The sequence below is a fragment of the Anoplophora glabripennis genome, unplaced genomic scaffold (genome assembly GCF_000390285.2).
Source record: "Anoplophora glabripennis isolate ALB-LARVAE unplaced genomic scaffold, Agla_2.0 scaffold393, whole genome shotgun sequence".
In the NCBI taxonomy this organism is placed as follows: Eukaryota; Metazoa; Arthropoda; class Insecta; order Coleoptera; family Cerambycidae; genus Anoplophora; species Anoplophora glabripennis.
Window position 1 is genome coordinate 232,871 of NW_019416492.1, and position 12,366 is coordinate 245,236.

The following is a 12,366-nucleotide window of genomic DNA, read 5'->3' on the forward strand; positions in this document are numbered from 1 at the left end:
TAACCTCAAAAAACCGAGCAGGAATCGCTATTTTCAAATTCTGAGCGGATTTTGACCAGATTTTGTATAAAGGGGTTTTTTGGGTCGCTGATTACGAATATGAATTCACATTGTAAAAATTCAAGATGGCTGATCCAATATGGCGGGTGTACTTTTTTGAAATCCACCGATTTCAGTAAAATTTGGCATCATAAGGATTGCTGGTTGATCTCACCTTCATTAATCACACATCTGGAGCCAGATTTTCATAAATCAAGGTAAAAGATTCCACTCCGTCTAAAAATGTGACTTCGCTTAAAAAAATGACTTAAGGACTCTACACATGTAATGATGTGTAGTGTGATGTGCTTGTTTCCATGGGACAAGACAAAAAAGTTTCTACTTTATTCTTTCATTTATTTAGTCGTGCATGGGCTTATGGTTTTCCAATCAGATTTTTTTAACTACTATGCAGTTTTCCTATGGCATTTAGATGCTTTTATTTCTTAATAATTTTAAAGTTCAAGGAAAAGGACACATTACTGCCACACAGCACATCACTGCATCTGCTTATGCCTTCAATCTAAAAATGTGACTTTGCCGAAAAAATGCCGCCTATTAGGCCTAAAATTATGACTCTGCCTATAAATTTGATTCCACCTGAAAATCTGGCTCCAGATGTGTGATTAATGAAGGTGAGATCAACGAGCAATCCTTTATGATGCCAAATTTTACTGAAATCGGTGGATTTCAAAAAAGTACGCCCGCCATATTGTATCAGCCATCTTGAATTTTTACAATGTGAATTCTAAAAAATACTAAATTATGTCATATGCATAACTAAATAATGACAAGGCAATAATAAAAATGTTAATAAAGACTATAACAAAATTAATATAGCCTTTAATGTTCAAAATATAATAATGTAGGTGTTTGTTTAAATATAAAATATCAATTTAAATTTTTAGTAATTCCCATTTTGCACCTCCATTTTGTGCATAAATTCCAAATAAACTCTTAGTCATTAATAATAGTGAACATTAGTCTTAAAAATAATTTATTATTAAATGAAGAGAAATTCTATACCATTAGAATTTAGCCTGCACTAGTTTTACTTCTCTCGCACACGTCTGTGGTTTATTACAATTTTGGCCTTCATTTAGTTACTAATATAAGAGAAAGGCGGTTGTCTGCGGTTTCTATGATCTATGATCAACCTTCCTTAACCAGTTAACCTATACCTAACCATATCGTCATTCGTCACATACAACAATCAAACTTGAAATATTTTGTTGATATATGTTTTTTATTACCAGAGAGGAAATAAATAGTTAAATATTAACTCTCTGTATAGAGTTTCAATATGTGGAACTAAAAGTCCAAGGATTTCATTGTGTTGTGTATGCATAAAAACGAATACTACATGCAATTGCAATGTAGTTAACATAAATAAATCTCAATTATAATTTAATTACTAGAAAGCAGATTTGACAATTTCTTGAATAAAAAAAAGGTAAAAGCAATAATGGAAAATTGGCAATATACACCGCCATCATTCAATCCATTCATTAAAACAGAAGAAATTGAAATCAAGTCTGAGGAATATGAAGAAAAACCAAAAGAGTTGAGCAAAATAGAGATGGATATAAAATTTGAAACCTTTGGACAGGAAGAACATAAGACGTTGAAAAATGAGAATATTTCGGTGAAACTGAAAGAAAGTAAACAAGAAAGGTAAGAACGAATTAAAATATTTTTAATTTTAACCTTTGGCTAGTTATCAATTTAATAAAGCTAGTATGATTTTCCAATTTTAATCATTTTTCAGTTTGCAACACCATCTGAAAGAATTATGTGATTTCCAAGATGTCAAAGAAACAAAAATCCATATATCATTGTCAGGAAGCGATTCTGATGCTGAAAATACTTCGATAGCTAACTCTGTTCAAAATACCTGGAAATGTTCCCTGTGTGATTTCGACTGTAATAGTAAAGAAGTCCTTAGGAAGCATATAACCTCCACTCACAAAAACCCATCAAACTTATTTATTTGTAGTCTCTGCGCCTATACAACTGAATATTTACATAAACTTGTATCACACAAAACGTGGCATAAAAACCTTGCAGATGCGCAGTGCCATGTGCTTGATGTCCCTAAAACTGTAGTAGAACGGAAAATCTGTTCCGAAAGTAAGGAAGAGAAATGTGCCATCTGCGGTTGTAAATATAAGAATAGAAATGAGCTCGGAGAGCATATTACAGCAGCGCACAAAGATCCTTCGGACTTAAACATGTTCAAGTGTAACATTTGTGATTATCTAACAGTGTACTTTCATGTGCTTGTTAAACACGTATCAAACCATAATAGCTTCCCCGACACAGATTGGTACCTCTGCAATAAATGCGACTATAGAACACTTCATAAATACTATTTCAAGCAACACGTATTTAGACACACCAGTGATTCTAAAATGGATATGATCAAATGCGGTGAGTGTCCATTTCAATCGATTTCCCACACTGTTCTTCGTAGGCATATGTTGAAACATAAAAGTCAGTGGTACGGGTGTGAAATCTGCGATTATAAGACGATACACAGAAGTCACTTGAGGTGGCACATGTTAAAACACAAGAGGTTGTCAGAAGTGGAAGTGTACGAGTGCAGTTTGTGTGAATTCCATACAAAATGGAGGACTAGCCTTATGGGCCATATGTTGAGACATGCTAAAGGTGCTTCATGTAAACGCTCGTTACGTTACTGTAGAAACCAATGCTAGGACATGCAATATTCTTGAGTGTGTGAAGAAAGGTGTTTCGATCAAAGATGTCATAAATTCAGGGGCTGATAGAATATTCAGTAGACGACAATTTTCTAAATTTTCAGAGAATGTTTTTTAATTTATGCTGCAAAAGTCCCCATAAACTAACCTGGACGTTTTCATTAAAATCGTAAAAAGTTTTTCTGACAACATTAAAAAACTATTTTTTATGAAAATTTCTACACCCTGTATCTCGAAAGCTTATTATATAATCCCAGACAAGTTTGTAGGAACTTCTTTTCTTATTTTTTATGGAATCACCATCTAAATTTTATCGCAACATTAATTAATATACGTATAACTAGTACTAATCGAAAGTAAGTCCCGAAGGGACAACTTCCTGAAGTTGTGACATAGACACAGAGAATACCTTACCTTGTGCATTCAACTCAAAATAATATTTTTTTAGCCCCTTTGTGATCCCAAAATGTTTTTCATAATGAGTGAAAAAATACAATTGTCTGTTAAAGTTGATCAAGTTCAATCTTTGAATCTTCTATCAAGTCAAGATAAATATTGGACAAAGTTTTTATTCAGTAAAAGCAAAATTATTATTTACAGAACAACTTCTCAAGAAACTTTTTAAATTTGATAGGATAGGGTTTTGTGATTATGGGAATAAAATGTGAAAACCTAACTTAACAATAGTAAATTTAAACTAATTTCTAAGAAACTTACCTGTGCTAAACTTTAATGCAATATATTGTACTTTGATTTTGTGAAAGGTATAACCAACATTTATTTTAAAAAATTATTAGTTTATAGGAAATAATCGGCTTATTCTTCGCATCTTTTTTCAAAACACCTTTTATAAATACTTTCTACCTGATTATAAAAAGGTGCGTTAAAAAGAATAAAACTCTCGAATAGTAAGGAGTACATATATATCAGACTATTTGTTGCGTGAATGTCCCGAGCAAGTGTTTACCATAGATATAGGAGTAATGTTTGGTGGTGAAATTTCCTACTTTGCGCATTTTGATCGGCAAGTGTGCTGTGAAAAATTCCACAAACCACGATTCCATTGTTTATTTGATTTTGAAAAACAAAATAAAAAAATTGTAAATACATGTTTATAAATTTCGAAATAAAGTAATATTCCTTTTTGGGTATATTTAAAAATATATGTGAGCTTCATATCTACATATTTTACCTATGTTAATAGCTTCCATCTATAAATCAAGACACCCTATTTTTTTTAACTACTGAATTCAATGACATAATTTGATATTTATATAATATTTGCAGGGAAAAAATGAGGAAAACAGTTTGTAATTAGTGGGTGTTATCAAATACGGCAAAAAGTCAATCTGCATAATCTTTAGCATGTACAATAAGCTATATAAATATGTGACAGCAAAAATTTGATTGCTTATACAGTTTTTCTGTAGTTGATTGTCACAAATTAAACACATTTGTTAGTGAGTGGTAATTAGATTAGACTATTATTTAATTTAACATTTTTGTTGCAAGTCAAATTAATATAAGTACTATTTTCCTTCGTTTCTTTCCACAAATATGCAAAAAAAATCAAAACTAGATCAAAAAAATTTCATTAAAAGAGATAGCTATCGTCTCTCTTATCAGGATACATGTTAGAAAAACAAAAAGTTAATGCCAGTTTGAAATATTTTTGGGACTATTAACACTATGAACATGTTTAATTGTAGGTATATTGTAAGACCTGTCAATAAAATATAAAAACCGGCATTGAAGAATATAAGAATTGTTTTATTGTGCTGCAAATGGAATATCATGACAATGTATATACCAATCCGAGTATGAGTGTGTACGCCAATCTGGAGAACCTAGAATTATGAGGTAATTTCATAGATTTGGAAATGTCAGGAAAATATCAGACAATTTCTCAAATGAATTCAAAAAATTACATCAGGATAGAAAGAATTTATTTCAGTTGAACTATAAAATGAGATGGCTAAATTTTAAAAATCATTTCTACTTTTTTAATAAAAACATTCTAGTATAATATTACTGAATTTTTACACTCTTTGTCTAGAAATATAAGCTTTTCAGTATCTATAATAGTTACTGAAATCCCTGTAGTGATAATCAAATATAATTCACCCTTCATATATTTAAAATGGCTGCTTAAAAGTCGACACTAAGTATGAACATTTTTGTGATTCTATAAAAAAAAAGTATAATTTTTCGCTTGCCTGAATACTAAATAAATGCGGTTTAAATATATTTTTAATTTAGAAGAAAATACTAAATTAAAAACGCACATCGATAGAATCTATAATCGTCTATAGACTTAGTTACACTGGACGTCGATCTATATTCTATCTCTGTCTTTAGCACTTGGTAGAAAATAGGGAAATGCTTTTTTAGCATGGGTGTAAACGGATCTGATTTAGCCGTCCTGAGAAACGTCTTAGCATAAGCGTAGACGAGGGGTCTAATTCCATGGCTACAATAAATTTATAAATTAAAAAAACACAACTGGGACGTTTTAAAATGCTGTAATAATTAGCATGGATCAAAGTGCCGGTTATAGCAAACCGTAAAAAATATTAGATGTTATGTTTTATTATCTTTTTTCAATATTTTCTATATCTTGTTGCCTTTTACGCAGACACGCCAATGGATTTTTGTTCCCGACACGCTTCATCCCCTTTACGACTCCAAAAGCTAGCGATGAGTCACTCTCTATAATTTCGACCGCAGAGTATAAGTATTATTATGTTCAACATGAATTACAGGACCCGACTTACTTGCAAGCCCTTGGATTCAATCAAAGAAAAAATTGGTTCTCCATTGAGATTTCTAATTTAAATGTGCTCAGAAATTAATATCTTAAGGTGGACACTTTCAACATTTTCTATAAAATGTTATATTATATGTTTATCGAGTTGTGTATTGTAGGTACGTTTACAATGCATAATTAATTATATATAAATAAATAATTGTTTATATTACATTTAAAACACTGAAAACTCGAGGGAAAACGAAAAAATAGTAAGTCAGTTTTTGATCAAAATTGAGCTAGAATTTAACCCATGCAATTATAAATTAGAAATGTCAACAGAGAACCAATTTTTTCTTTGATTAAATCCAAGGGCTTGCAAGTTTGGTCTGGTAAATCATGTTCAACATAATAATACCTAGTAATGTGTATTCGGTTGTAAATAGTTGTTCAAATTTCATTTAAGTCCCTCAAGTGGAAATACAGATTTTTGGAAAAAACATATTTTATTTTAAAACTTTGACACCCTGTAGCTAAGGAAGCGAAGCGAAATCGAACCCATGTTGATATGAAAAAATAATCTTGTTTTTAGGTTAGGAATCTGCCCCCGAGCGTTGGACCATGTTTTCTGAAACATCCTGTATGTTATCCTCAGGACAATCTGAGGATGTCTTAGTATTACGATATATCCTCTGCATATCTGGGCTACATATTTCCATTTTCACGAGTACAGTAGCCATCAAATAACATATTTAAGCACCTACAATTAAGTTGAGCAATAAAATGATCGTGTTACAAATTTTTCTCAGAAATATTTTCGAAATTTATAAGCTCTTAAAAAATTACGAATGTATTTTACATTGAGCATTGATATTTGTTTATTTTTACATACTTTATTAGTTTACCTAAAATAGTCACAGTATTAAAATGTTAATCAATCATAAAGTGGAAATTATATTAGATAGGAACCTGATTTTTCTTACGAATTGTCAAAAATTTTCTTTCATTTTTGTGTGATACTTAAAATTAAACAGTATGAGTTAAAAATTGATTTTCTCTCAACACAAGATGATAAGTGACGTCATCAGTATTATAAATACATGCAAATTATGAAGTGTCCGCAGTGTACCAAGACAATTAATTGTATGTAAAACTAATGCTCACAAAACTTCTTTATTGGCCATTTCATTTAACTCCTGCTCAAGAACTTGAAAGTTTAGATCCCAACGCACGTTTACAATTTTGACGCTGGTTGGCGAATGGCTTCGCAGAAGATAATAATTTGCTTCAAAAATTGTTTTGTACCGACAAATCTTGTTTTACAAGGAACGAAGTTGTAAATTTTCATAATTTACATGTGTGGAGTGATGAAAATCCTAAAGAAACATGACAATAATGACCTTACCTGATAGCCACAGCAATCTACATCTTATTTTCATCGCCAACTCAACTCAAAGTTTTAAATTCGTGATACCTACTGCTACACAAACCAAAACATGCAGACCTGCAAATAATGCTATTTTTCTCAAGAATGGTTTTTTGTAGGAGATCATCTCAAGACACTTTTTTTTAATAAACCGTCCTTTTCAATGTTGCTGTCCGTTTTAAAAAAATACGACAACTGTCAAAGTTTTGACCGCTAAAAGGGAGGGGTAACCGGAGAAAACAATCACCCAGTATATCAATTTGACTAAAGCATTAAGAAATAATATGCCATAATAGTCCAATTAAATGTGCCAAATTTTAACGCGATCGGTAAAAGGGTTATGAAGTTATTAATTAAATTAGTTCTATTTTTGACAACTTTGAAGGCTCAAAAACCAAAAATGTTTTATTTAACTTTTTTTTTTTGTAGATCATATTTATTTATCATCGTGAATATGCAGTCAAACGTTGTCGGAGAAATTTGCGAACACCCTGTATATTATACTTATTAAGTATAACCCTGTATTTTAAATTGGCACCAATATTTTTAACCGATATCGACATCCCTAGTTTGTATATCTAGAAATAGGGAGATCAATTTTAAACAGTTAACAATTAATCGTATCTCAAATAATTTACATTATAAATCAATCCTCCAATATTACACAATATTTTTAAAAGTTTGGCACTATGAAAAAAGTAATACACAAGTTAATGTTACTAAATAACAGCAACTGTTATAAAAAAAAATCTTCATTTTAAAATATTCTCATTCAGTTTAAATTACTTTGACTCAGGTTTGTGATTCGATTTTAAATAATTTGAAAATGTCTCGAGGAAAATTTGTTCTTTAAGTTTTTAAATTAATCTGCAAGCAATAAATAGGGCACTATTAAATGATTACTGAAACCACACCTATGTTTATCTGGAAAATTATTATATTCGAAGTTTCTAATGAAAATTTACATTATGAGTTTTCAGTTTTACATATTTCTTGATGTTTATGCACTAAAAAAAAGAAACATCTCCTGATACTAAATAACTAGTAACATACTTATACACTACAATGGTCAGGTCACTGAACTTGACTTAATATAAACATTGCAATTGATACTGTGCATAAAGAAAAGCCATGGGGAAAACTGATGATCGATTATCGATATAGGACTATTTTGTGCCGATTCATACGTACTGAGATAGTGTCCTTATTCCTATTTCTCTTCCATTTCTATGCTTTACACATATATCTTTGTTGCATTTCAACCCGTTAATTTAGATATGACTAATTTTACAATAAAAATATAAATATATCCTACTCTTAAAAATATATAATCTAGTAGACATTGAATCTTTTCTTATTATACAGGGTGATACACAACTTATCCAAAAAAATTTTGGAATAGATGCGGCATGAGAAATTTTGTAAAATCCTTATAGTTTCTGAGAAAAAAATTATTGAAGTTATAGCACATTAAACCACTACATAGCTGGACAACTGTAACCTCTAACATCATTCGCAATACGCGTGGAGAGCCATGTGACTCCTAATACTGAAATCCGTCGTTGCGGTAGTTTTTACCTGTTATCTGTGGTATTTACATCAGTTTTTTAGTAGTTAGTGTCAAAAATGGCTTGCGTGTATAGCAACTCAGAGTTGATGGATATCGTTTTAATTTATGGTGAAGCAAGACAACATTTGTATTATGGTGAAGTATTTGTGTTATGGTGAAGCAAGACATCATTTGTGTTAGTTCGTAGAAAGTGAGTAAGACGGACCCAAATGTGTTTACACGTGAGTGGATAAAATTTTGAACAATTGCTGTTGCAGCATCGGGTATGTCAAATGATTTTATTATTTAAAAACACAAATTAATTTTATTAATAATTAATAAAGGCAAAAGCATTTGAATTTGCCGATATAAAATAGGTGCGATAAAATTCTATTTACATATTTCTTTCCTTGCGAAAGTTTTTGTCCGTATATCACGCCGCCATACCGGTCGCATTGTGCAAGGTCAGGTTTTACAGTGGACCAGTTTCCAGTGCCGTGCAGAAGTGTATTTTTAAATCAATTTCGAACTGACCTTTTTGATTTTTTCTTTACAAAATTGTGTTTGTAAAGGTCCCCTGTACATCGAGAATTTTTTTTTGGATAAGTTCTGAATCACCCTGTATATTTATGTGGGTGGTCACTGACCAAGCGATGCTATACAGGGTGTCACTTTAACTGAGGGTCAATTTCTTAGGAGAAATAGTAGATGTTCCCCTAAATACGAATCTGAAATACTTTAATACTTGTGTACGCTATCATTGTAATATTCATGTATTACAAATACATGAATTGTAAGCAACCTACAACGCACGTGAAGGGAGATAGTGCGGGTCAACAGCGACAAAGCGAAGGGAGTCAGTTGTTCCGCATCTAACTGTGAATTTGAATCCTTTTCACTACTGGAAGCCAACAGACTATATATTTTTGTATATATAACTCGCAGCGAAATTGTGCATGCGCTGTGACTAAAACGCGTCGTTATTGATACATGTTTCTAATGGTCAAAGGAAGCCTTTATATAAATATGACCTCCACTCAATGTTACACCCTGTATATAAGCTGCCACTTTGTTATTCTTACAGAACACCACGATTTTTGAAGAATTTTGAACATGCAAAATATTTAAATATCCTTAACTTGCTAACTTTGAAATTTTTCATACCTAATTGATTTTTATTTTTTTAATATCCAAAGCATTCCTGATAAATATGACACAAATTTGTTGTATCAATACACACACTATACATTGTTCCATTTGAAACAAAAATAACAATTATTATTAAGTTAGACATTGAAAAGATTTGCAGTATTTTTGAAGGCATTAATGGCAATGTTTTTTTTCTAAGATCAAATAAAAAATTGTGAAATTATAACAGTCTAGTGTCTATATTCTCCACGTATTCAAGAATTTTGCTCATTCATTTGTACAATCACATAAACAAATTTATCCTAATATATCTACTCAGAACAACTGTCATGTTTCGACAAGTGCTTGTTAAAGCTACTTTTCCACCTCGTATAGAACTCACACATATTGCACTTATACACTTTTACTTTCGACGACTCCTTGTGTTTTAAAATGTGCGACTTCTTGCCACTTTTGTATACCGGCTTATGGTCGCACGTCTCGCATGGGTACCACTGTATCTTATGCGTTAACAGGTGTCTAGACAGGCCACTCCCTGATCTCGCTCCAAATGGGCACATACTGCATTTGTGCAAATCCGCTTCTGGTATAGTAACATGTGTAAGAGCATGTTGCTTCAAATAGATTTTATACCGCGATCTATAGTTGCACTTATCGCACGGGTATCCATTGCCCTCTGAGGGACTGTTGTGGTACGACATGTGCTGTACAAGCTTGTGAAAGTACGTTGTTAGATAATTACAAACGTTACACTTGAACATATTCAAGTTCGATGGGTCTTTGTGTGCGACTTTAATATGCTCTCCGAGATCGTTCTTATTATTGTATTTAAAATCGCAAAGGCTGCATTTCTGATTGTTACTTTCCAAATCGATTTTCTGCTCAACTGCAGCATCGGGTTGGTGGCACTCCGCATCTGGAAGTCTTTTGTGCTGGGCCTCGTGAATCACAACTTTATATAAATACTTATTTGTATAATGGCAGATATTACATTTGAATAAGCTGAAGCTTGATGTGACCTGATGTGAAGATATTATGTGGTCTTTGAGGTCATTTTTATCCTTACCTTCGAAATCGCATAGGCAACAATTCCACGTATTTTGCGATGAATTTTTTGACGATGGGTAGTTTTTTGTTTCTTCGACGCCTTGAGTTTCATCAAATTCTTTTAGGTAGTGTTCCAAACTGAAAAATGTTTGAATTAAAAATAATAGCACTAGCAATTTTTTTTCTTTTACTATATTGATACCCAGCAACCCAAGGGAAAACTTATGACTATTGTTACGATAAAAATATCCTGATTTATTCTTACCTTTCTTGTGTGTTTCCTTCAAATTTGATTTCAATATTCTCATTTCTCACTGTCCCATTTTCCTCCTGTTCATAAGTTTCAAATTTTACATCGATTTCTGCTTTGATCAACTCTGTCAGTTCTTCTCGTTCGTCTTTCTCAGATTTTATTTCAATTTGAACTTCCTCAATTTTTATGTCTGAATCAAATGGTGGTAAACATTGCCAGTCCATAATTTTGCTTTCAACTTCTTTATTCAAAGAACTCTCAAATCTGCTGACTTATTAAAAAAAAATTGTTATATCAGGCGGTCAGCTTTTTTTCTGTCTAAGTTAATAAATAACAGATTTACGCACGACTCCTAATCCTCACGATTTTTAAAATACAAAGTTTCAATTACTAAGTCTTATACATGTATAGTTAAATGAAAAACTGATTTAGTTTGACTGTCATACTGCGAAATAGTAACATTTTAAACCACTTTGTAAATAAAAAACACAAAAGTTAAGTTCAAAAACCAAGAAAATTTTTCAGGTTAAATGAGCATAGAGCATAGAATGATGAACATATGACTAAATAAATAAAACCCGTGAAAAAGATAGGAAGAGCAGAATCATGAAAGTACGAGCGCCACCTCACAATGGGCCTGGAAAACACGCCATCGTTAGCACTATTTATGTATCGAAAACTGTAATACTAACTTGAACAGAAAAGTAATATTGTTATTAGAACCTATAGAGTTCGCTGAAAAAATTAAAAATTTGATGATATTACATGTATTCTTTCGTGCGGAAGCTGAACAAACTGATTGCAATCGGTAACTAGCCAATCATAATACAGCATTTTTAAAATTCTTAATCATGATTGGTTCTTTACTGTTGATTTCAATCACTTTGTTCAATACGAAAGAATACGTGTATTGAAAATTAGGTCACAAAGGGGATGTGTTCTGTGGATTAGGTTTGAGGTTATTTCTTCTCTATGTTGTATTCACAGATTAGAAAGTGGTTGTATTATGACTAATTAACTCGTAAGTTACCGTGCTTTTGATAATAATTGTTTTCTATTTTAGACTAAAATTTAATGTAACGCAAGAAGATAATTATAATTGTTGAATCGTTCATCTGAATTGTCTTACTGCTTTTGCTTGTTTTACTTTTTAATAGAAAATGTCTGGAATGATCTCACGTTACTGTTGTGCACCAAACTGCAAGAATACATATTATTTATATACCACAGATACTTCTTACAGAAATAAAAGCTTTTTCAGAGTTACTGCAGAGTGCAGACAGGAAAATGATTTGGATAGAATGTAAACCAGATTTTAACTTCATCAACGAAAAATGTTATTTTTGCGAAGACCACTTTGAATTAAAATGTTTTAGAAATAGTAGGAAGAATAGCCTCAACAAAAATGCAGTGCCAACAATATTTAGTGAATCAAAT

The 12,366-nt window shown here is 31.6% G+C and overlaps 2 protein-coding genes across 2 annotated transcripts; one reads left to right on the forward strand and one right to left on the reverse strand.

Moving 5' to 3' along the window:
* Positions 1-1,252: 1,252 nt before the first annotated feature.
* On the forward strand, positions 1,253-3,876 carry LOC108907746 (zinc finger protein 366-like). The gene is made up of 2 exons (XM_018711541.1): positions 1,253-1,713; positions 1,808-3,876. Exons 1-2 carry the CDS (start codon positions 1,505-1,507, stop codon positions 2,754-2,756), a joined length of 1,158 nt encoding a protein of 385 aa, XP_018567057.1. The 5' UTR covers positions 1,253-1,504; the 3' UTR covers positions 2,757-3,876.
* Positions 3,877-9,064: 5,188 nt separating this feature from the next.
* LOC108907744 (zinc finger Y-chromosomal protein-like) lies at positions 9,065-11,423 on the reverse strand. The gene is made up of 2 exons (XM_018711538.2): positions 10,942-11,423; positions 9,065-10,814 (listed from the first exon to the last, which is right to left on the reverse strand). Exons 1-2 carry the CDS (start codon positions 11,151-11,153, stop codon positions 9,941-9,943), a joined length of 1,086 nt encoding a protein of 361 aa, XP_018567054.1. The 5' UTR covers positions 11,154-11,423; the 3' UTR covers positions 9,065-9,940.
* Positions 11,424-12,366: the final 943 nt, after the last annotated feature.